This window comes from Camelus ferus, chromosome 19 (genome assembly GCF_009834535.1).
Source record: "Camelus ferus isolate YT-003-E chromosome 19, BCGSAC_Cfer_1.0, whole genome shotgun sequence".
Classification (NCBI taxonomy): Eukaryota; Metazoa; Chordata; class Mammalia; order Artiodactyla; family Camelidae; genus Camelus; species Camelus ferus.
Genome location: NC_045714.1, coordinates 20937466 through 20962932, shown reverse-complemented (window position 1 = coordinate 20962932; position 25467 = coordinate 20937466). Strand labels below are relative to the sequence as shown.

General features: G+C 41.6%; 2 protein-coding genes across 2 annotated transcripts; both read left to right on the top strand.

The window, feature by feature from the left end:
* The first annotated feature begins 4032 nt into the window (after positions 1-4032).
* SNRPB2 (small nuclear ribonucleoprotein polypeptide B2) lies at positions 4033-13572 on the top strand. Its single transcript, XM_006180294.3, has 7 exons — positions 4033-4102; positions 5750-5839; positions 6209-6381; positions 10280-10420; positions 11238-11288; positions 12637-12725; positions 13191-13572. Exons 2-7 carry the CDS (start codon positions 5776-5778, stop codon positions 13348-13350), a joined length of 678 nt encoding a protein of 225 aa, XP_006180356.1. The 5' UTR covers positions 4033-4102; positions 5750-5775; the 3' UTR covers positions 13351-13572.
* A 7157-nt stretch (positions 13573-20729) lies between these two features.
* On the top strand, positions 20730-23820 carry OTOR (otoraplin). Its single transcript, XM_006180296.2, has 4 exons — positions 20730-20880; positions 21240-21379; positions 22297-22407; positions 23735-23820. The coding sequence occupies exons 1-4, from the start codon at positions 20766-20768 to the stop codon at positions 23756-23758; spliced, it is 390 nt and encodes a 129-aa protein (XP_006180358.1). The 5' UTR covers positions 20730-20765; the 3' UTR covers positions 23759-23820.
* The last annotated feature ends 1647 nt before the right edge of the window (positions 23821-25467 follow it).

The window sequence follows — 25467 nt, the reverse complement described above, 5'->3', positions numbered from 1 at the left end:
TGTGTTTGCATGAGAAGGTAGGATTCTGTGTCTATTATGTGACACTGGCTAATCGACCAAGCACTTTTTTTTAATTTAATTTATTTTATTTTTAGGGGGTGGAGGTAATTAGGTTTACTTATTTATTTATTTTTTGAGGAGGTACTGGATTGAGCCCAGGACCTTGTGTATACTGAGCATGCACTCTACCACTTGTGCTATGCCCATTGCCCCCAGACCAAGCACTCAAGAGGAAATGCTTAGGGTCTTGTAACCCAAAATGTGGAATCAGCAGCAGAAGCATCTCCTGGGGTCTTGCTCTAAATGCAAATTCTCGGGCCCTAGCCAGCTCTACCAAATCAAAATTTGATTTTAACAAAACCAGTAGGAAATCCGTGTACACATTAACGTTTGAGAGGCAATGGATTAGGATATCTGGGGTCTGCTCAGGAAATCAATGATACATCATGCTTGAAATTACATAATTGAGGTCCTACATTTTTTAAAAGTTTCCTTTTTAAAATTTGAATTTTTTAATTGTCATAGGGCTTAAGCCTTAAAAAAGATTCACAGCATTGAATCACAGAAGCAAAACCTGCTGTACTTAAGAATTTTATCTGCATGATAATTTGCCTGTTAGGTGGGCCTCATGGGACTGGCATCTTATTTTTCCAGTCTTGAAGAGAATGGGAGTCATATGATGTCACTTTAGTGGACTTCAAGGGGAGGTCAGATTGTACCATGTGGAGCACAACCTATGCATAATGTTGAACATTAAGAAGTTCAGGTTTTCCACTACAATTCTTTGAATTAGTTATTAAGTCTTCAAAGGCAAACTACCACTTCCAAACTATGTAGAATGCAGACATTATCATAGCCTATCTCAGATTCCACATAATTTGGGGAGAGGGTATCATTCTCATATATGTGAAAGACATTCTATTATTAACATTAACAAAGTAGTACATATCAGAGGTGAGAGTCATCATTTTTTCCCCTTCCCTTAAAACAAGAATATTTCTCAAAAGCATAAAATAGAAGGACTGAAGTGAATAAAAGAAAATGATACAACAAAATGCTTTCCTTCCTAAATTGTGGGGATCGGAGAGCTTTTTTGGGAAGATTCAGCAGACATCATTTCAACAAGCTAGGAAAAGCTAAACCTGATTTGATGCTCAACAATAGTGCCTCAATTTGTTTAATGCTTGTGAAAATAATTTCACTCTACATAAATTTCTTAATGTAATCACCACCTGGGGAGAGAAAAAAGATACAAACAAATTGCCATACATTTTACAGTTCTATCTAACATAAATAAGGCAAAATTTATCCACAGTTTTATGATGCATTTTCCTTTAAACATGGCTCCATCTCAAAACGACTGCAGCAAGATACTGAAAACATCAATGAGAAACATAAAACACGTTCAGATAAGGTAGGAAAATATTTGTGTATTCAGAGTCACTAAGAAACGCCTCAGTTATCCTTATAATTTAACTGTCTTGACATGGTTTTATTCCCAGCTGTTGGCAGTAATTTTTCTGCTGCCTCTGAAATAAGCGAGTTTCATCTTCAGTAGATGCATTAAGCTCGGCTAGAGCTGCAGCGCTGCCTCTGGGTGTAGTTTGGTAAACAACCGGTTTTATAGGAAAGTAAATCATCTTGCTTAACTGAGATTTGAGAATCTGGACTGAGCAGAACTCAGAGTAAACCCATTTGCTTTTCTATTATTTTTAAAATATGTGAGTTTTTGGCATCTGATTACCGATCTGATCCTCAAGAGGGGAATTTGACTATAAGGAGGTGATGGTTGTTTTTATGGTACATCTAACCAAAGTTTGGGTGTTAAAATGCTCTTAATATAGTTAGGTAACCAGGCCATGCAAGGCTTCTCACAAGACAGGGAAAACCCCTTTCTCCCCTTCTTTCCTTTCCCAGTCCTACTTTCAATGACTGTTTCTCCAAATCACTCAGGAAACCACTGAGGACAATTAACAAGTTATTGGAAAGCCCAGAGCAACTGCCCAAGGACAGGAAAATGGAAAGAGCATGCAGATCATTGCCCCTGAATTGATATTAGATGATTTTCTTCTTGTAATATATAGTAGCCATTGTTTAATTGTTAACAAAACAATTCTGTGTTTCGGGGCTTCTGTGTTTCCTGTGGTATTTGCTTCAGGGCTCTGTGTTTCCCGTGGTATTTGCTGCCCAAGCAGAGTGTCTTTGCAAAGTTTTACCTTACTCTTTTTTAATAGTTATGATGAGCTCTTAGCCAGAACCACATACATAATACAGTTTAGCCATCCTCATTGTCATCGAATGGAATTAATTGCTCAGATGCCCAAATTAATGCACAGGGCAGCTTGTCTCTTGTTATTCAGCAATGCTTTTATTTCGTTTATACTCTCGTTTAATGTTTTAAGGATAGTCTCTTTCTATCCTTTCATAATTACTTAGCTGAGGCAGGACTATTTACCTTCCTTCTAATTTTTATATCTCTATAAGAAAATAACTCTTTTCTATGACTGCTTCATATTATTTCCTACATTTATGCGCATCTCCATAAGACATCACATTTTTACAGTGTTGCTAATTTTCCAAGAAGCATCATTCGTTCATTCAATACACACTTATTATCAGCTACTTTTCTAGTTACTGAAGGTACTGAGTGAACAAAGCAGAGAAAAATCCCTACCCTCAAGAAGCTTACATTATTTTTAAGTAGTTACAACTTCAGGAGATCTTTTAAAATAAAAATCCCCAATTTATAAAACAAATCTATTTGGCCTCTTTATCCATATGTCCAAGTCATAGTCAGCATTTAGAAAAACATTTATGAACCATTTATTTTGTGTCTGACAATGTGTTGATCACTTTACATTTTGCTCACTTAATCCTTACAATAACTCCAGAAGGAGGTACTGTTATGATCCTTAAAGATGAGGACAGTGAGGCTCAGAAACATTAGTTAAGGGGAAGATACATAATTAGATTTTTCTTGGCTTTCAACAACCATTTCATATTCCAGATGATGCTTTCCACACATTTGATGAGTGGATGAATGAATGCATGTACTTTCTGGATTCAAGCTCTTCAGTAAAGTGTTGGAAAAGAGTCCCCTCAGAGTCCCAAGAACTGGAGGAGACTTGATAGGCAGGTATTGGCTGCTCTGAAGGTGATATTAAACCAGGGTCAGCCAGAGCCCAGAGAAGGATGAAATCAAGGCATCTGCCCCCTTAGTCAGCATTAGGGGCTGTACCTATAAAACTATGCAGAGGGCCCTGACTTATAATTTTTTTTTTACTGTATGATGGTGGAAAAGTGATATGTGTTCAATAAAAACCAGACTTCAAATTTTGAATGATGGTCTTTTCCTTGGCTAGCGATATGCAGTAGACACTAGCTGTGTCTTGATGCTGGGCAGAAAGCCACGGCTCCTGGACCGACACATCATCATGAGGGTGAACTACATTAGGTACCCAAATTACCATCGTGTTGTTCACTTTCAGTTCAGTATTCAATAAATTACATGAGATGTTCAACATAAAATAAGCTTTGCATAGATGATTTTGCCCAACTGTAGGGTAATGTGAGCGTTCTGACCTCATTTAAGGTAGGCTTGGTTAAGCTGTGATGTTCAGTAGATTAGGTGCACTAAATGCATTTGCATTTGGGTGTTACACTGTTTTCAGTTTACAGCTGGGTTTGTCAGGATTTAACCCCATCATAAGCCCAGGAAGATCTTTATGGGATTTTGGAAAGATGGAAGGCACCTGTTGCATTGAGTATACCAGCATAAACTCACGGTGGGGGAAATGAATCACTGCCTTTCCCCATGCCCTCACTCCGTGGCCCCAGGATTTCAGTTTAATTGCACACTGTTCCCAAAAGCCTCCTTCCCTTTTCCCATTTCCCCTTCTCACCTTTTCTCCCCGCCCGTCAGATGCGCGTGCGCAGGGAGATTCCACACCGCCGCCTGGAAAACGGGGGAATCGATCCACTCTGGGCTCGGCTTCTCGACTTGTCGGCACTCGATTGAGGCGCTCTCTACCGTTACTTCCGGTGCCTGCTCCACTTCCTGTTTCCGGCTCGTGGCTGTTAGGAGACGCCGCGGACGCTTCAGGTGAGCTGGCTCGCGTTCTGCCTCGGTTTTTCCGCTACCCGGGCTGCTGGTTGCGCTCGGGCCGGCGCTCCGCGGTGGGAGCCGGGGGTGGACGAGGCGCGGTGCTGGGTCCGGGACACGTGCGGCCCGGTGTTGGCGGAGGGTGGGCGAGGGAGTGAGGGGGTGAGGAGGGATGGAAACTGACGCGCGGGTCCTGCGAGGCCTCTGGGCTTAGGAACCTTGTCTCTAGAGGGACGGGACGCGGCCGGGAATTGCGTGGCCGCTCCCTGGGGCTTCTGGCCGGCCCATGGGCATGTGTGCCTGGGTCTAGGAAGGCGGAAAGTTATGGTCTCGTTGTGCGAGGCGTTTACAGCTCTCCCTGAGCTTCAGCTGCCTGCCGGAGGCTCCCTTTTAGATATGGGGGGAGATTCCCGGTGTCCCTGCGCTAGGCCAGGCCACCATCAAACCTCGCATGAAATAATGCAAGAACCTCTTCTCTGCTTTCGGTTTGATCTCTGTTACTTTCCTTTCATCGTTGTTTCCGCGACCCTAGTCCCCCAGGTTTCAGTTTAGGGGGTCACAAGTCCCTGAGAAGCATCACCTTTCATGTGTTACCCTCACAAGTAACAGGCCCTGTTTTGTAGTCTCTTTCCTTGTCTGTCATCCAGTGCTATTCACATACAGTGAGTGTAAATATTCATGAAATGAAGGAATATGTGGAGCACTAAGGAAATAAAGCAAGGTGAAAACTTGCAATTGAAACTGTGAAAAATGAAAGGGTGGTGAGTGTGAAAGAAAACTACAACAGAGGAAATAAGGGCTGAATTCTCTGGCCTCCTGCTCATCAGCTGTGTGCCAGTGGGCTAGGACTTGTATTAACCTGACATTAGCGACAGCTGCGTGAAATGCTTACTGCTGATAGCAGAACTTTGTCTCTTTTAGTCTTCTGAGCTCCACTGGATAAGTTCTGTTACCACCCCCGTTTTACAGATGTGGACCTGGGAGGTTAAGCAGCTTGCCCTCGGTCAAGCAGCTAGTCAGAAGCATAGACAGGATCTGTATTTCCATCAGGCTGGCACTAGAATCTAAGCTCTTAACTATCATGCAGTACCGCTCCAGTCTTTCAGGTGTGTTACACGTGACTGGAGGCAGGGCTGTTGGTGATGGTGTATATAAATTAAGTAATAAATATGAAAATGCTTCTTAAGTGTACCCATGAAATAGTTCTTGGCAAACTTCATTAATGTTCTAGCTTAATGATTTTTATTGGGTGTACATTTGCTAGTTTATTTTTCATTGTTCACTTCTACTCAGTTTTTAAATTTCATTGAAAAAGAAAAGTTATCTCATTAGGCAGATGGAAAAAACAGTATCACTTGTCATAAGTGAAAGATAAATATAAAAATAAATGTATTGAATAAATTATGTTATTAAAGTCTGACTAGATAATAGTGCCCAACCAAGTTTTCAGCCTGAGAACAATTCTCGTTTTGTTTAAAAAGGAAGGCTGGCAAGTTCTGAGAGGTTTTAGGCTGCTGCCAAACTGATATTTTCTGACATTTGGAATTGAAAGAATTGAACAGTTAATAACCTTGAGTCGTGTCCACAGTGCCACACTCCATGTGAATTAATCCTCCCTGTTGATAACAATATTTACCATCTCTTTAGGCTGTTTGAACAGTATAACCTAAAACATGGATATCAGACCAAATCATACAATTTATATCAACAATATGAATGACAAAATTAAAAAAGAAGGTAAGTGCTTGTAAGAAAATGACTAAAATGTGTTTAATTACTACCATCTTAAAAATTCTACTGCTTCAAAAGTTCTCATCTCAGTATTTTTCTCAGTGCTTCAAATGATCTATCCCTTTTTGTAAGGATTTTAAGTCTTTTTAAAGATAAAAATAGGGGCTGAAAATGTGACTCTCTCTTCACTCATCGATGAAATGATTTCAAAACCTTTAAAATTAGACAGCCAATGGGAATAGTATGATGTTTTTATTAAAATATGTAACTTTGTATAAATAAATGAATGGGCACGATCAGGGCAGTGTCGTTTTATGAAGCTTTTTGTCATCGTTTCATTCACAAATAACTTGTTTCCCCTCTAACTTTGTGCAGAATTGAAGAGATCCCTGTATGCTCTGTTTTCTCAGTTTGGCCATGTAGTAGATATTGTGGCTTTAAAGACCATGAAGATGAGGGGGCAAGCCTTTGTTATATTTAAGGAACTGGGCTCTTCCACAAATGCCTTGAGACAGTTACAGGGGTTTCCATTTTATGGCAAACCAATGGTAAGTCACTTTAATCACTGTTACTGATATGCTAGATTTATAAATATGCCCTTGAAAATATGGCAGTTGCTTTTCTGCTTTTACTTGTGTGTTAGAGCAAGTATGCGTTTATTTTATTTACATGCTTATTTTTATACAAAAACAGTAGTAGAGTTTATAATTCACTTCTTAGTTTATGATGGTTCAAATAGGCAAAAACAAAGTACATTGAGATGTAGAATATTTTAAAAACAATGTCAGTATAGACAGTACTTTTGTCTCAGAAGAACTAGAAATTGATCATTGTTCAGAGATTAAAAAGAAACATCTGTTTGTAAAATGGTAAAACAACACAAAAGTCATGGGTCAAAGAGGAAATCCAGTCTGAGGTTTTAGAAAATGCTTAGTGAAATACTGCATATCAGAAGCACTGCAGTCCAGAGAAAGCAGTGATCTAAGGATAATTCATAGATTTAAAGTCATAGCTTTATTAATGAATAACAATGAAAATGAAATAGTTACGCATGGAAAGTTTTAAACTCAAGAGTGACATGTAGGATTTCGCATTTAGCTGCTGGATGGTTATTGGACTGTGGGAGGGACTGAAGGGGAGTAGGGAACTCAGGAGATGCTGGTGTGAGTTGGAGATGGAGAGGATCGGAGCGGGATGGAGACAGTGTACGTAGCAGGGGTTCTGCGTGTGTATACACGGAGTGCAGAGCAAAGTGCTTTCCTTCTGGAACTGGAATGTGATGGAAGGGGTGTTGGGGAAAGAGCCAAGGCCCACAGTTTCCAAGACCCACGTTGTCATTCTGGTTCTGCCGTTGGCTGGCTCTGTGCACATGTTCAGTTTCACCACGTATAAAATATAAGCACGTTGCATATTCTTTGGTCTAATTCACCAGTGACTAAAAACTCTGTAAAGGACCAGGTAACAAATATTTTAGGCTTTGTGCCACATATGGCTTTTGTTGCATATTCTTTGTGTGTGTGTTTTTAAACAGTCCTTTGAAATTGTTTAAAAAAACAAGGGAAAGGAAGAAAAGTTCTTAACTCATAGGCCTTACAGAAAAAGGCCATGGACTGGATCTGGCCCCTGATCTGTAGTGCAGACCACTTTATTTGATTCCTTTATTTTACAAGTGAAGAATCAGGCACAGAAAGTTTGTCTTGATATGATTTGTGGACTTAAAAGCTAGTCTCCTGACACCCAGTATTGTGTTTTTTTTCCCCTCCCTAAACTAGGATTCAGCTCCCTATCTGTAAAAGGCCAGATAGCAAATATTTTAGGCTTTACGAGCCAGCTAATCTCTTTTGCAGTGACTTAACTTTGCCATCGTGGCAGGAAAAGCAGCCACGGATGGTATGCAGGTGGCTGGGTGTGGCTGTGTTCCAGGAAGACCTAATGTACAAAAACAGGCCGTGTTGGCAGCGGTCAGGAAGTTGAGGACTTCTGAACCAGGCTGCTTAATTCAGGACTGAGCACTTTTTGTCAGTTATACTGGAGCAAGTTTTCTTCTCTTCAATCCAGCTCTCCTTTTCCCGTCATTTCCCACACAACTGGACACCATGTATGTGGGAAGTCCTATTCTGGAAAACTGTGGGATGGTACCTGCATACCCTGATTTTCAGTAAATTGGGATTTCCTGAAACCGGTTTATCTGAGTATTAGTAGTATGAAAAAACAGCATAATTGAGATCTCAGTTGGCAGTGGCATAAGACTGGGTTTTAGTTTAAATCTAGAATGACATTAGTGTAGAGGAGCAGTTTCTTCCCATAGAGGCTTTGGGGCTGTTTTGCTAAGTTGAGATGACAGGTTTGCGTGTGCCTTTTACTCAGATTCAGGAGAGCTGGATCTTTTTGCTCTGTTTGGCACTGGCTTCACCTTGCCAACTAATTATTTAAAATCAATGGGAAAAGCCTATTAGACTGATCTCGTTTTGAAGGTATTTTAGGAGGTCTGTTCTCTGCCTTCAGGAAAGTCGTAGTTACAGCCCGATCTCCAGCATCCTGGAAGAGGGGAAAGAATGTTCCGTGAGCTGCCCTGTTCGTATTTACTTAGGTGGTTTCAGTTGCTCTTCTGTTGTAACTCCAACATACTGGATCAGAAATGGACAAAATTTTCTCTGACTTGGAACTCAGAACAAAATTATTCTCTGATTCAAGGACATTTGGTTATTTAATTCCAAAAATACCTCAGTAAAGTCAGAACCTTCTTCCTAATGGCTTCTGTCATGAAACCTTTGGTATAAGTGTAAATCTTGTGCCTTCTCCAAGCTGTGGGTGGATTTTTTTCCCTTATCCAGTATAAACCCGGGTTTTTCAACACCGTCACTTGACATTTTGAACTGAATAGTTTTTTTTTGTTGTTGGGGCTGTCTTGTTTGTTGTATAGTGTGTTTACCAGCATCTCTGGCCTCTGTCCCTCCCACCACGTGCCAGTAGCGGCACAGTCTGTGCCTCAGGCAGCAGTGCCCGCTGCCTCCCGGTGGGCACACTCTCCTCTGGTTGAGAACTGCTGCTCTGGGCGGGCCAGCTAAGAGGAGGGCTGAGATCAGAGATGTTCACAGGTCATAGGGGCAAATACAGGGTCACCCAGGAGCTATTCGGGTCAGTAAGAAGGTTGAAGACCGAGGGGGGTTGGGAGGGAATCCTTGGGGCCAAGTCAGAGTTAGTCTAAACCTGTTTCTCTTGGTTAGATGAGGACGTGCAAGGCCAGCAGGGCTGCTTGCAGGGGTAAGTCCACTTGGAGCTGCCGTAGTGCAGCAGCCAAGCGGCCCCAGAAAGCCTCGGGCCTGGGGTGTCGTGGGAGGCCTGCTCGCCTCCTTACCCCTGTATATTCATCTGTAGCTGAAGTAAAAGGAAAGAACTGCTGTGGTTTTAACAAATCCCTTGCTTCCAAACCCACATTACTTTAAAATGTCACTTGTTCCCTTCAGACTGAAATCAAATTCGTGCCATCCAAGACAATTTTAGGGAGTGATAGGTAGGACTGTGGTGTTTTGATGTAATCAGAGAGGGTAGTTTCAGCCCTTTCAGCTCCAGCGAAGAAGCGTTCCCTTGAATTGGAAGGCGCGTTTTGCAAGTAGGTGCGCCCTGGGTGACAGTGTAACTCACAGCAAAAGTTTTGGGACAGATAACTGGTGTCAAATTTAGCTGTGTGATAGTGCTTTAGGCCGGGGCTCAAAGTGTGGGCCCCACCACCCCCTTTGTGTTTGTCAAAAGTGCAGAGTCAGCCTCACCAGACCCTCTGCATCAGAACCTGCTCTCTTACAAGCTGTCCAGGTAGTTGGAAGGCATGTTCAAGTTTATGAAACGGTGTCCTAGACCGGTGGTGTTCAGCGCTTTCTCCCAGTGTGTGCTGTGTCTGCTGGCCGTGGCCTGTCATTCAGGCAAGTGGCCTGGTTACACTAGCTGTGATACCGTCCTTTTGTTTCCATTCAAAGCTTTTTAAATTTAAGTTGATGCCACTCTTAGTCATTTCATTTAAAAATAATAGACCAGATTCAAAGGAAAGTCATTTTCAATCTTTGTTACTTCAACTTTGGAAGTAACAGATTCCACATACATCTTGACCCTCAACCGAGTGTCCCTACTAAGAGATAGACAGCTTTCCAGTGTGGTTTTCTCTGTTCTTTCACATTAGAGAAGCAGTGGTGCAGATACTCCAGATACTTCTTTTTCCCATATGACAATCTTTGGTTTTCCTTCTAACAAACACAGCTGGATCTAACCTTGTCTCAGTTGTGAGTCATGGGCCACGGTTTATTTTCATTTGGTGCTCAGTAGATTTGACAGATTTCCTTAAAGGATGTGTTTAAAATTAGCTTGTGTTGGCTTAATGAAATTTGAAATATTAATGACAAGTGTAAAAAGCCAGCAGCATAATGAAAAGTAACCTGTTTTCAAATAAAACAGCGAATCCAGTATGCAAAAACGGATTCTGATATAATCTCTAAAATGCGTGGCACTTTTGCTGACAAAGAAAAGAAAAAAGAAAAGAAAAAAGCCAAAACTGTGGAACAGACTGCAGCAACCGCCAACAAAAAGCCTGGTCAGGTAAGATGGGCAGAAGTTCGTATTTTTTTTTTTTTTTTTTTTGGTATTTTTGGTTCGTATTTAAAAAATTTGTTAAAGATGTCTGTTTTCTACTTGAGGGGTGATCTTTGAGGCATGCATGTGCCTGTGTGTGTCTTTAAAAGGTGGATTTTTAAGAAGCTGGAATGGTTGCTCAAGTTAAAATACTTTTGTTTAAGCAACAAATTAACATAAGCCTTTACTTATGGAGATTTATGTTAAACAGTTTTATTTGAATTTGCCTGACATTTTATTCCATCATTCTCCAGAATATGTTTATATCTTTTGGCTTATTTGTCAAATTCTGTGTACAAATGATACTGTAGATACTGTGTTTAATCATGAGTATCCCACTCAAAGCTGCTTTCTTAAAGCCTTATTTAAAATACCAGATAAGGGTGAAATTGTCATCCAAAAAGTAGTTACTTTTGGATGGAAAGTGATTAGAAATCAGTTTTACTATGTATAATGCTTGACTTTTTTCTCATTGTTTAAAAAAAAGAAAGACTGGTCCTTGGTTTTTCTTGTATGTATTTCTCCATAGTTTTAAAGCTCAGAGGTTGAATGTTATGATATAGTCTTTAAGCTAGGGTGAGACCTTTCAAAAATATTTGGTAAATTAAATACATAAATGCTTGAATCATAGTTTTAAGATGTAAATTCTTAAAGTAAAGTCAAATGGTATAAAAAATCCGTTAATGTTATTTTTACTCAGGAATTATAAACACCTGCTTTTTATTTATTTATTTTTAATAGAGGGTTGGAAATTTTAACTATTTCTCAATTTTTTTTGGTCTAGGGAACACCAAATTCAGCTAATACCCAAGGAAATGCAACACCAAATCCTCAGGTAATGTTGTTTTGCCAAGTGATACTTACCTTAAAATAAAATTGCACAACAATAATATACAATAACCTGTATGTCTCCAAAAACTGAAAATGATTCCATCTGTGAGCCACAGTACTTTAAAATTATGTAGCACTTTAATGTGGAAACTCACTCCTTAAAACATTTTAATTTTCTTTAAGAAGGTGAAAACAAAACCGGACTTTATTCTTTGCTGCCAGAATGGATCAGTGACAGAATCAAAATGACAGATTCTGTTTCCACCACAGGTACGTGGCCCAGAGCGTTACAGACCTTGTGGCTTGGGATCCATTCCAGTTGGCTGAAGCACTTAAGCATCTTTCTAATAAAGTTGTTGTGCAGCTACCTTTGCTCTTATTTCCTCAGCACAAATATAGTTAAGGCTTCTGATACAGTTGTTTTTAGAAACCAAATGTTCCCAATAAAAGCCTCCAAATGAAGGCCTCAGTTTTGTACTAATGGTTTCTTGGGTGCTGGAGTCTGGCACGATCCTTACAGCCACGGAGTTCCTCGCACCGCTGGGGAACTTTTCTGATTTCCAGTTATTTGCATTTTCTTACATTATCTACTTCTTCGAAGTCTTTCAGCAGTTACAGTCCCGTTCACAGATGCCAGCACTTAATGCTCTAAGCCCTGGGTTGTTCTTTACATTTCATGTTTTTTCTTCCGTGAAATTAGCCTGAAGGCAGAGAGGCTTTTATATAAGGACCCTTCACCTGCAGTTCCCCACAACCTCAGGGTGCAGTGTCAGATTAGTTTAATATCTAATGACAGTGCCTGTTTCTCCTTACTTGTGTGTAACTCTATTGCGTGTGCATCTCATTTACTTGCAGAAAGCATTAAAAAATCACCGCGTAGTGGTTCTAAGTGGAAATCTTCCTAGTTCCAAATTTTCTTGCACACTGGGAGGTAGCAAACGATAGTGCGGAAGAATTGAATCCGAGGGTTGACCAGCTGAGGCTGGTCTTGTTAGGATTATTTATGTAATTCAGGTTACAGCCCTCCAACTCCAGCTGACCTCCAGATGCTTAAAACTCAATACTGTTGCATAAGCTGTTAATTTAACACTTAAAAACTGTTAATAAGGTTTGTAGGCTTCCACATTTGTATTTAGTGACTTGAGTGTCTACCTTGTTTAGTTATTGTTAGGTTTTTGTTTATTTCTCTGGTGTCATTATTTTTGAGTTTTAGTGTTTGATGGAATGAGATTTCATAAGCTTTAAACTGTGGAATGTAGTTCTCTCAAGTTTAGATTTTAATGTAAGAGCCAAATGGCTTACTGTATCTTTTTATACTTAGAAGAGCTAACTTTGCCTTTTCTTTTTGATAGGTTCCTGATTACCCTCCAAACTATATTTTATTCCTTAATAACTTACCAGAAGAGACTAATGAGATGATGTTATCCATGCTGTTTAATCAGTAAGTTTTCTTCATAAACAAGTCTGTTCTGAGAGCCTCCTGACAGGACAGTTAGCACTTCCTGGGTTGACTCCATCTGTGTGTCACACGGCAGTAATTCCTTACAGCTTCATCGATTTGCTGCAGGATTAATCATGACTTGAAACCAGTCTGGAGATTTAGCAAATAAAGAGCTAAATTACGTCTGATGTTTGAATTAAAATAAGAAGCAAAGCTTTGGTGGGATGACAGAAATGGAATTAGTTTACATGATTCCTGTCATTCTTTTCATAATACTAACTGTATTTTAGACTCTTTCGTCCTCCTCAGGATTCTTGGTAGGATGTGATGCTTTTCCTGGACCAGTATCAGGAAGTTGCTTACAAATGTAACCACAGAATAGACATGTATGCATGTGAGGTCATTTATGTGCTTGCATATATGGAAATTGTTTACACGTGTAAGAATCCTTTTTCTCCTTTACAGGTTCCCTGGTTTCAAGGAAGTACGTCTAGTACCTGGGAGGCATGACATTGCTTTTGTTGAATTTGAAAATGACGGCCAGGCTGGGGCTGCCAGGGATGCGTTACAAGGGTTCAAGATCACGCCGTCCCACGCCATGAAGATCACGTACGCCAAGAAATAACAGCTGGGACAGTTGCCTTCCAAGGACTGGGCGTTATTTATAGTTTTCATTTTGGTAACAGTTGGTCAGGCCATTTTAATAGTTGTGTGTGGAGCAGGGGGAAGTATATGTGAAATTTTTGTAAAGGATTTTAAAATATTACCTAGTCTTTGTTTAGCCTTAGTGAACTATGAACTATGAAGGCCTTAATTTTGTACAATAAACTTTTATTTGTATTCTATACGTAACACTTCATTTATTGGCCCACTGACCTATCATCAGATGTTCATGCTGGTCTAGAACGTGTCTTAGGATGCTTTTCTGCTGTTATTTGGGAGCGACTAATAGTAGAGAAACATTGAGCCGCTTTGATTAAAGGAGAGTTAGATCAAGCACTTGGTAAGAGTTCTTGTAATGTTTTCTGTGCATGTGAAGTGCCAACCTAGAGTTAAGCTTTTTTTTTCTCTTGTGAATGACTTATTAATGATAAAAATGCTCATCCTGGGTGTTGGAAGGAAACGAGGCCTGGGCGGGCTCTGGCGTTGTCTTCTTCAGATCAGTGAGCACAGTGTCCTGCTGGTAGGAGGCATTTCACAGGTCTTTCCATTCAGTTTTCAATTGAATAAAGGTCATTTCAGAGTCACTGTATTCACTGTATTCTGGGAAAACAAAAGGAACGAAGATACTGTCTTCAAACTTCACATTTTAGGCTCTCGCCCTCCTGGGGCGGAGCGTGCCTGAGGACTCCCTGCTCAGTCAGTACCAGCCGCTTTATGAAAGACCCCAGCAGAAGGGTTTTGTCAGGCTCATCTTTTTGAAGACCAGGAGGCCGACTTGGCAGAGGTTGTCAGTTCTGATCTTGCTGCTGCTTTGTGCTTCCTAGACACCAGTGCTCCGGTGTCGCCAAAGCTCATTTTCTGTGACGTGATTTCTACCTAAGAGTCAGTCCCTGCTAGTAAAACCATGGGTGTCTTTGGAAGTGGACAGTGTTTTGTATGGCTGGCACATTTTAAAGTGACACTGTTGGCCACTTTTTGTGTTCTTGCTTTAATATTTCCTTGAACAAAACTTTTCCTTATCACTTAGAACTTTTCTGTGTGTTTATGGAATATATATGGGATGTTATGGAAAGATTGCTTTTAGACTTAGGTAGACTGTTCTCACATCACTTGTGCGTATGTAAGGACGAAAAAGAAGAATTTTTATTTCTTAAACTTTGTGGCATGCAGAGGCTGACTCCTGTAGATAACTGTGACCTGCTTGTCCAATTCCTGCGCGTCCGTAAGGCATATTGACAGCGAGCTGCCAGGAGAAGGGCCGTGCTCTTGTGTGCCAACAGCAGTGCCGACTGCTGCTCGCCGTCAGCGGCCGTCCTTAGCTCGTCTCAGAACAGGAATGTGGCCCCGCTTCTTTGGCGGTCTGGGAGGAAGCAGGTCACAGTGGCTGGGGTGGGAGGGTGGGAGGCGGAGATGGGAGGGGGTCATGGAGGCCCTTTTTCTGGGCTTGCTTACTCTGAACTGGAGAACTGTTACAGGATTTTTAAAATCGAGTTACTTACATGTAATGACATTCCCCAGTTAGAGTTCAATTTGATGAGTTTTGGCAATTGTGTACAGTTGTGTCATGGCCAAGACAGCATCCTGTCACCCCTCAAAAGCAAGGGCTCCCTTGTGCCCCCGACCCTCAGCCACCACTGGCCTGCTCTGTGTCACCCCGTTGTGCCCTGTCTAGAAAGCTTTTGAGGGTCATCTCTGCTGTGTGCATCAGCAGTTTTCTGCCAGTGGGTGGGCCTTTGGGTTCTTTCCAGTCTGGGTCTATTATGAATAAAGTGGCCTGAACATTCACAGACAAGTCTGTGGACATAGGTTCTGTTAGAAGATTTCGAGCGGAGTGACAACTGATTACTTCTGAAAGCTTTTTGATAAAATCTCCAGTTTGTATAAAAGTGGCCAAAATAGAGCTCCCGTAAACCTTTTTGAACTGTCAGTGGTGGGGGAAATTTCTCCCTCTACCTCTCTTGAGTTCTTGTGACTGGACTAATAATAAATTTGACACAAAGCAGAGTAACAGGAGAAAAACACATTTTAATTTGTGTGCACAGAGGTGTCATAGAAATGGGACCTACGTTTATAGTGGCCAAAGCAGGCAGCTTTTATATGTTTTACAGAGAGAGAAAGTAAAGGTGAAGTGACCTGGCAAAGGAACCTGGGTTTGGGAAACTCAATTAGTGACGCAGCCAAACAGTTTGGCCCTAAGGTAGTAAATTAAAGAAGCAACAAGTTTTGTTTATACAGGCTTCTTGACTGAATTTCCGATCTGTTCTACCTCCAGATGCGGGGGTGCTCCTTTCACATGAGAGATGTATTTCCTGCTTTCTTTCATTGGCAGTTTCTTAAGTAACCTTCATTCAAAAGAATCAATATGCCATTGTGGCTTATTTTAGGGAAGCCCCCCTGAGACCCAACAGAACCATTTGAGAGTGTGTTGACCTGGTTGCTTGTTACCCCTTAATGCTTGAGTGTGGATTCCTTGGTATAAGACCCCTCTTCCACGTGACTTCTAGATGACCAGCACCATCAGGAGATAACATTAATCCAATTTGCTGGTGACCCAGGAATCCAATCCAGAATCCTGTGCTGAGTGTAGTTGTCATGTCTCTTCAGTCTCCTGTCAGGTCCTCAGCCTGTCCTCACCTTTCATGATCTTAATTTTATATAGTGATATCATATCTCTTTATCTATGGGTATTTCTGTACTATTACATTAAAAATGATGAATTTACAGCAACATCTCTGATTGCAGACCCACAGCACAAGGTTATTCTGGCCTCTCCCTCTCCTTGTAACTCTTTTCTCCATCAATCCCAGTGTATCTACTAGCTGCAGTCTGAAGAAGATTCCATTGAACTAGGATCTTCTGAGCATCCCTGCCTTACTCACCTGTAGGAGTGGGAGCTGGGCGGAGTGTATGGAGAGAGTAGAAGTTTCTATCCATCTAGTGGAGATGTTCTCAGCTCTGAATTTAACCTTCAGCTTTGGCTGCGTGTTGGAATCATCTGGGAAATATTTTCAGATACCCAGGCCTAATCTACCCCATATCAATTAAATCCCATCTCTAGGGGTGAGACCCAGTCGTCGGTATTTCTTAAGCTCCCCGAGTGATCGCAACGTTGAGTCGACATTAAGAGCTAACAAAGCAGATTTCTGCCTTTATGAAGTAGGTTATAATGATTAGACTATTAGTTCCAACTGTAGTGTCCAAAGGCCGTCTGCTGACGAACAGAAGATAGTGTCAAAGTGAGAGCTGCTGTGAGGGGCCCACGTCTCCATGTTTAAGTTTTGAAGTGTTTTCTGTTTGAGTGTTTAACGGGAAATGTATCCAGAAAAGACCTGATGGCAAACGTGAAGTCCTGGCTCAAAACTTTTCTGTATCTGGTTTGCTCTCAAGCAGCACTTTTTTCAAGCTTTGATATTCATATGAATCACTTGTGCATCTTGTTAAAAAGTAGATTCCGATTTAGCAGCTTTAGGGTGCGGTCTGAGAGGCTTTATTTCTGTAAAGTGATGCTAAAGTTGCTGGTCTGGGAGCCATACTTCAGTGGCAAGACCCCAGCATGTCTGCCCTAATCATTTAGTCAACGAGTCTTTTTTTTTTTTTAATGGAGGTACTGGGGATTGAACTCAGGGCCTTGTGCATGCTAAGCACCTACCTGAGGCAATGAGTCTTAATTTGAAGGGTGCTATGAATTGCTTTTTATTTTCCTAATTAAAAAAGTTAAATTTGGGGGGGGGTAATTAGGTTTATTTACCTTTTAGAGGAGGTAATGAGAATTGAACCCGGGACCTCATGCATGCTAAACACGCACTCTACCACTTGAGCTATACCCTCCCCCCTTGAATTTCTTTTTAAATCTGATAAAACCTAGGGACTTTCCCCAGAAAATAAAATACACATATGTGCCCGTACACACCGAAGCATACGATTTCAGGGGGCTCGTGTTCATTCAATAGGTAGCCACTGATGAGCCCGAGTATTTTTCTGGGTGCTAGTGAGAGAGTGACGGACAAGACAGAGACAGCCCCCACTTTGTGGAGTTTTCATTGTGGGGTCGGGACAAACCACCACCAAGTTAAACAAGGCACGTCAGATAGGGCATCAGAACAGGGTACCACGTAATGGTCACGTGATGGACCGATTATGTTGGAGGAGTGAGGGAGTGGCTCTAACTGGTCTGTCGGTGGAGACATCTTGACTGGAGACCTGAAGACCAGAGTCCGGAAGAACAGTATCCCAGGCAATAAACCCGGAGGGCCTGAGTCTGAGATGCACTGCGAAGTTTCAAAAGATGGAGTGGCTGGTGTGGTGGGAACAGAGCCAGTGAGGGAGAGTGACAGAAGGTGACTTCAGAGGGGCCAGATCACACAAGGCCTTGTACATCAGGGTGAGGAGGCTGCTTCCCACCTGTAGACTGGGCCAAGCCCATTTTTGGACCCTGCCAGAGCCATGGCTTCCATTTTAAGAACTCCAGACCGAGAAGCTCATTTAGGAACTAAAGAAAAGAAAAAGGTCTTTGGGGATTAAAGGCTCCGAGAATTCGTCTGAAAATCCAGAGGAAGGAGGTAAGCAAGCTCAGGACAGAGCCCTTCTCTGAACCCCCCAGTGTGCGGTGACCGGAGTGTCCCGCCAGGCACGACAGCTTGCTGAGTTATTGTTAAGCCTTTTCTTTCTTTGGGGGAGGGGAGGCAATGAGGTGTCCACTTATTTATTTCAATGGCAGTACTGGGGACTGAACCCAGGACTTTGTGCATGCTAAGCATGCACTCTTCACTGAGCTCTGCCCTCCCTTCCCTGTCAGTTTGAATTCCTACTTGTAAACAAAGTTTTACAAAAAGGCCTCTGGTCTCCACCCAGTCTCTGCCCCACTGCAGAACACAAAGACATCCCAGGCCGGCCCAGGAAGCGCTCAGAAGGCTGGGAATCTCTTTTCTTAATTCTCCACCTTCAAATGGCCCATAATGGCCTTGTGTTAGCATCAGCTTAGTTGGCTAAGTTGTCATGACAACATGTGGCTTCATTCAGGGTTCCGTTGTGCTCTGGGGGGCCTGCCTGCCGTATGGCCATCTGAGTTGGCGCAGTCCCCATTTCTGAAATTGCCTCTTAAATGGCAATTGTCTTTTAACTCTCCTGTGTTTATGCTGGCTGGAGACCGGAAGTCCGTGACACAGCGGCCTGATCAGGATTCAGAAGATTAATCAACACCGTCATTTTCTGAGAGACCCTCTTAGGCTCCTAGATTACAGGAAGGACAAATGTACTGGCATTCTGCTTGCAAAAGTGATTTCTAACTCACCCTTCCCTTGGAGTGAAACAGGAAGTAAAGGACTTAAAACTCCAATTCTAAGTTGTCAGGGTGCGTGGGAACAGCCCAGGACCACAGTCCTGCTGGGTGACCTTTAGGTGGGGCGGTTAAGAAAGGCGTCTCTGGCCTGGGCTGGGCCTCAGCTTCCTCGCCTGTAATGAAGATAATGAATTAAACAAGGTTCCAAATCAGAGCCAGCTGTGGAGAAAAGCCTCTCTGAAAATAACCCCCCCACAGCCCCCACACCACACACACCCAGACAGCACAGCCTTACTACCTGCACACACACCCCAAAACCATCGAACTATTTAAATCATACTATAGGTGCATTTTGCTTCACCAGTTTATCCCTTGGAAAACTGTTTCGCCCCTATTTTGTACGTAGAAAAGTCCTCCCTCATTTTTTGAGGTGATCACAACTTGGGGGAGGCTGGAGGGGGTTCTCCTCTAAAACCTTATCATCCGGCATGTTGGGCAGTGTATCCTGACAGGGCCTCTATGCTAGAAATAATGGGGGCCCCTAATGAGGGAGAAGCAGCCCCAAAGCCCCTATAACAAGCAGCAGCTTACTGTCTCCTTGTCCCAGTAGAAAGTAAACCCTTGGGGCCAGGGCCTTTTACAATTCACTGCTGTATTTCTAGTTTCTAGAACAGGGCCTGCCACATAGCAGGTGCTCAGTGAGTATTGCTCACTAGCTGGAGCCAGTATGAGCCCTTGAACATTGCTGGCTTGTAGCAGGGCCCCTCTTTCCACTGGAAAGAGGCCAGGAAGCAGGCAAGGTGGGCATGGGGGCCCCGGGAGGAACACCAGCCTCCTGATTTACCCCCTTCTCTGTGAGCCATGAGCATTTTGAGACTGAATTTCAGAAGTCTCAGAGAGAGGAGGCAGAAAAAATCCTGTTCCACTTTTTCCCAACCCACCCACCACTTCCTTTCCCCATTAGTAGGGTCTGGATATGACAAGAGCTAGTGTGTGACAGTTCTTGTCTGCCCAGGACAGACGCGACTCCTAAGAATCCTATCTTAAGTGATTTGTAAACGTGAGCATCCTTTACTTCTCTGTTATGTAGACCCAGATGTTCATTAAATGTTTAAATCAAAATTATTTGTATTAAGGATATAGAACTCACATTTTCACCAGACTCCTACAGTTAGTGTATCTTTGCTCACAAGTTGAAAGAATATGAGGGTTGAACTAAAAAGAAAAATTTTTTAATGTCCATCAACAGATGACTAGATAAAGAAGCATTCGTGCATTTATACAATGGAATACTACTCAGCCATAAAAAAGACTAAATAATGCCATTTACGGCAACATGGATGGACCTGGAGATTGTCATTCTAAGTGAAGTAAGCCAGAAAGAGAAAGAAAAATACCATATGATATCATTCATATGTGGACTCTAAACAAAGGAAAAAGAAGACACTAATGAACTTACCTACAAAACAGAAAAAGACTCACAGACATAGTAAACAAACTTACGGTTACCAGGGTTGGGGGAAGTGGGTGGGAAGGAATAAATTGGAAGCTCAAGATTTGCAAATATTAACTACTACATATAAAATAGATAAACAATAAGTTTCTTCTGTATAGCACAGTGAACTATATTCAATACCTTGTAGTAATCGATAATGAAAAAGAATATGAAAATGAATATATGTATGTATACATATGACTGAACTATTATGCTGTACCTCAGAAATTGACACAACACTGTAAACTGACAATACTTCAATTAAAAAATATTTTTAAATGACTTAAAATTCTCAGAGTTCTTTCAGCAACGTCTTCCTGATGCAATAAATTACAGCTAAAGTGACTTTAGCAATGGTGGACCATTTGAGATACCATTTATGTGTAAAAGAGACACAAAAAAGTCCAAAGATTTTCTTTGGAAAATCAGATGCTAAATAGCCCCTGGGGTCCAGTAGCTGTTATGAAAGCAGAGGAGTGGTAGTCACCTCCCCATTGGCCGGGGACTCACCCAGATGTCTGGCTTTCACATAAAAGACAGGAAGCAGCGAAGTCAGCCTCCACTTCCACTCAAAGGGCGAAAGCAAACACAGCAAAAAAGGAAGATGGCAAGACAGTGGTTACTCTTCCTCCCAGGGCTTGTGGCGGTGTGTGCCGTGCACGGGATATTTATGGACAGACTTGCCTCCAAGAAGCTGTGTGCAGACGACGAGTGTGTCTGTAAGGACATTTTTATGCCTTTCATTACCTTTCTATTAAATAATTGGAAGAAATGTCCACTAAGAGCATAGAATCTGATTGTACTTTGAGCTGAATCTTCTCTAATGTGTATGAGATTAGCATCATTTCTCCTGGTCTGTGCCTTTTGTGTATCACAATGAAGAATTTACTTGGCTAAGATTCTGATGGATGCAGCTTTAATACCTTATCTTACTCTCCTGGAATTGAACCTGAGCTGGGAGGCATTAGTCCCACTGATTACCTACTGCTCTAATATGCTTTGCCTTTTTACTGTTATAAAATCCAGGAGCCAATACTTTTCTCTTCTAGATATTTATTTCAATGTATTTTTCTTCCAGATACTATTTCTCTGGCCAGAGCTCAGGAAGATTACAATGCCCCGGACTGTAGATTCATTAATGTCAAAAAAGGGCAGCGGATCTATGTTTACTCAAAGCTGGTAAAAGAAAATGAAGCTGGAGAATTTTGGGCTGGCAGTGTAAGACAAGATAATTAAAAATATATACACAGCTTGACATATGTTGCTCTTAATTTTTCCCCTATTTCCTATCTTCTGTGCCGTTTAATGTTTAAAACTAGCCATTAAGAACAATGCAGCGGTTGTGGAGGCAAGTGCGAAAATTTGTGTGTATTTGCTTTTTATTGCATTTTGAGGAAACAAAGAAAATTTCATAACAAAACCAAATGTAGGTTGATTTGATGTCTTGGCAAGAAAAACTAGTCAAACACATGGGGGCTTGAATATCCCTAAGAGTCTGAACCTCATTCAAAAATATTCGAGTGGATTTGCCAAGTAAAAGGCATGTGTGCTGGCAGTCAGTCTACGTTTCAATATTTTTAAGGAAACTTTAGCACCCTCTTTGATTCCAAAGAATCTGCTTTCTTTTGTTAAAATATGCAGGGGTGGGCCCTGGGGAAGGATGAAGAAGGACTGATTTTCTGTCCTCAACTGCAGCCCCACAGATAGATTCTTGTCATGAAGAATGAAATATTAAATTCATTCAGGTATCTGTTCATTTGAATTTTTAAAAACTGAAACAGTCCTTTGAAAGTCTTTTGAAATAACAGTGTCTATTCACTTAGAAAAAAAAAAGGTACAGACTTTTTTTTTATGGGTTCCAAAAAAGATTTCAGGCAGCTCACAGGACTGCATACAGTAAAGGAATGGTTGAATGGTTAGACTAGTCAGAGAGGCCACAGAAGACATGATGCACAATTTCTGTGGGCTGACTTAGTTGCCGTTAAGTGAACTTCAAATTTGGGTCTGAGCTCCCCCAGAATCCAGCCTGAAAGCAAGGCATTGGCGGTTACCCAGTTCTCATGGACAGCAGAGAGGATGCCTGAGTGTTTCTGGAAGACTCACATCAGCTTTCTGTTACACTTCTGGGCACTCAGGTGTATGGCGATCAGCAGGAGGACGAGATGGGAACTGTGGGTTATTTCCCCCGCAACTTGGTCCAGGAGCAACATGTGTACCAGGAAGCCACCAAGGAAGTCCCCACCACGGTAAGCATCTCTGGGGACCAGAGAAGGACTCAGATCTTGGGGTGATGTAGATGTAGGAGGATGTTAGAAATGCGTCATGCAATTTACAAGATGCATCAAGCAAAGCCCCCCCCCCACTTCCAGTGGTGGCATCTCTGAGATTTGGGGTGTCGACTGAAATAAATCACACAATGTGAAAGTTAAGTTTTATTTGGGGCAAAATGAGGACTGTTGCCCAGGAGACAGCATCCCAGAAAGTTCTGAGAAACTGTTCCAAAGAGGCAGGGGGAAAACTCAGTATTATATATGATTTCACTGAAGAGGGTACATGCAGTCAAGCACACGTTTAGAGAGAGGCTTGCTGCTGGTCACCGTTAATGACGTTGGTGCTTTTCTAGATATGAGGAGGTGCAAGACTTGGGTCCGTAAGTTCTTCTCCTGAAAATATCTGACTATCTGAAGATCTGCTCAGCCAGTTTTCCCAGAACACAGAGCGCCCCATTCCTGATCTCCATCCTGAGCTCCTTTCAGGGAGTGTTGGAGGTCAGCAGCTTCAGTGGCTCGTGATTTAATCCAAGCAGAGTTAAATGGCAAGTGCCAACGTGATACAATCCTTATAGAGGCAGATGACAAGCGCCAAGTTTTAGTTAGCAGGGGGAAGATTTATACCTACTGTCAACGTTGAAAGATTAGTGAACTTTATCTACCAACCCCCTTTTGTTTTCGACGCAAGTTATCATGGAAAGGACTCCATGCCACAAAGAAAGAAACCAAAGTAGTATTAACTGACTTACTGATGGGTACACTTACTGACTTGGGCTGGGAAAAATATTAGCACCTGCATTAAATAAAATCAAAACATTCTGGAAAACTTTCTCATGCCTAATTTTTGTGGAAGATAGACTCTACTTATGTAAAATAAAATAAATTATACTCATCCTAATGCTGTGGGGTCTTCTCAACCTACAGAGAAATGAAAGATCACCTTTGAGCTACTTGGCAAGGTGGTTGTTTTGAAGCAGTTCTCCGGGAGCTAACTACTGTGTGAAACAACTTTCAGACATTGTCCAACCTACAGAAGTGTGACCCACTTGTCATGGCATCTTAACATTGACCTTGAATGTATCAAATAACCATCAATTAAAAGTGTATTTGTGAACCTTCATTTTAAGTAGTTTTTGACTTAAAGTGATACTTAAGTCATACTCTTTTGGGTTCAACCTTTGCTTATTTTAAATCTCAATTTCCCTTTGATTATGATTGACGTATGATTTAAAAAAAAGAATCTACATCTGTTTTCTGGCCCTGCATGCTCGGTTCAATCTTTTCTTGCTTTTTTCTTTTCCAGGATGTTGATTTCTTCTGCGAGTAAGAAGTTAGACAAATGGACAGATAGAAAGGAAACACCAAAAATAAAGAAAAAAGCAAAAACAATGAAAAAAATAATGTCCCTAATTTCTGAGTTTTATTTCAAGGGTTTATTATCTCACAGGAGGGCTGGGGCTTGGGGCTGGAGACCACAGGTAAAGGTGCGGGCTGGGCTGGGGGGAGGGGACAACGAGAAGGGGGGAGGGGTCTCTTTGTCTGGCCTTCCCAGTGCCTGGAGCAGGGTGACGTTTGACTCAAGTGGGTGCATGAAAGTAGAGAATTATTTTTCAGCCTAGAGAATCTTCCCTGGAAGATGGTTCATTTGTAGTTATGTCTAAACAGTAATTCTTCCCAGTTCTTTGGATACCTGTATAAACCTGGTAGGCCATAGTTCTTTTCTGTGGATACAGTATTCTCTACTTTTTTGTCTCTTGGCCAGTTGGAATGTTATAATGTACTCAAAGGGGCTGTGTCATCAAGGAATATGCTAGGATTGTTGTTACTTTTAATATTTGATGCCTTTGGGATGTGAAGTTTTTGAGGGAGAAAAAGAGCTCTTTTTTGAACAATGCCACTAAATTTAATCTGTCTAAATAATGTCTTACAAATTATTTCAGTTGAAGAATTTTACCTTCTAAATGAACAATTTACCTTTCCTAAGTTTTAAATAATTTTAAATTTAAATTTTAAGAAAACAATTTTAAAGTTAAATTAAATTTTAAATATTTAAAATTTTAAATAAGTTGTGGTGGGGCACTTTATGAAATATTTGTGATGGAATAGTTTACCCTTATTCTGTGCTGTCACAGGGTATTATTCAAGCTTCAAGTCAAAAGATAAAGTAAAAAAAAAAAAGTCTGTGAGTTGTTTTCTCTACTTCTATTCCATCTTCAAATTTCTTCTTCCTGTGCCAATTCCCCCAGTGAAGGATGATGTGTGTTAGGAAATCTGGTGAGGGGAAATGGGTTTGGTGATCCTAAGAGACCCACAAGTTTTTCTACATTTAACTGGAAATCGGCTTTGGTTGTGTATTACTAATGTAATTCTTTCAATGTAGTCTTGTGCTTTTGTTTGTTTACATGTAATTAAAATGCCTATACTACACCCCCCTCCAAAATTCACAATTTCTGAGTTCAAAAAAAATTTTTTTTAAAATAATCTCACCTTGAGGTATAGAATGTCTGGGAGGTGGGGGTCGGGAATGGGATTTGCTTCTCAGCTTTTTGGGGTCTGGTCACCCTACAAACATGAAGGGGCAAAGTGGAGCCTTGGATCCCAGAGCTGTGTTCCAGCCATGCCGACTGTCATTTAGGATGAATCCTTTTGCCAAACTCTAATGGAGTTTAGTCAAGTAAAATGGTACCCCTCCAAAAAAAGCTCCCCAAACTCAAACCCATCTGTTTCTCTTGTTCTGTCCCATACAAAGTTTTCAGGCCTCATCCAGGGCCCTTGGCACAATTTTAAGGTAAGAGGCATTTATCCTGCCTCTTTCTATCTGCTTCTTACTTGCTGGCCCCCACTTCCAGACACCCCATCACCCCTCCAGCACCCCCACTGTGCCCTCAGTCTGCCCAAATCCCCCATCTGTCTGGCCTCAGGCATCCAGCCTCACCTGCCAGGCACTGGGCTTCTGGCTGCAGGGTCGCTCCTGGCCCAGATCATCTCCCACGCACAGGACGGGTCTCACCCATGAGTTCTGAGATGGTCAGTTGA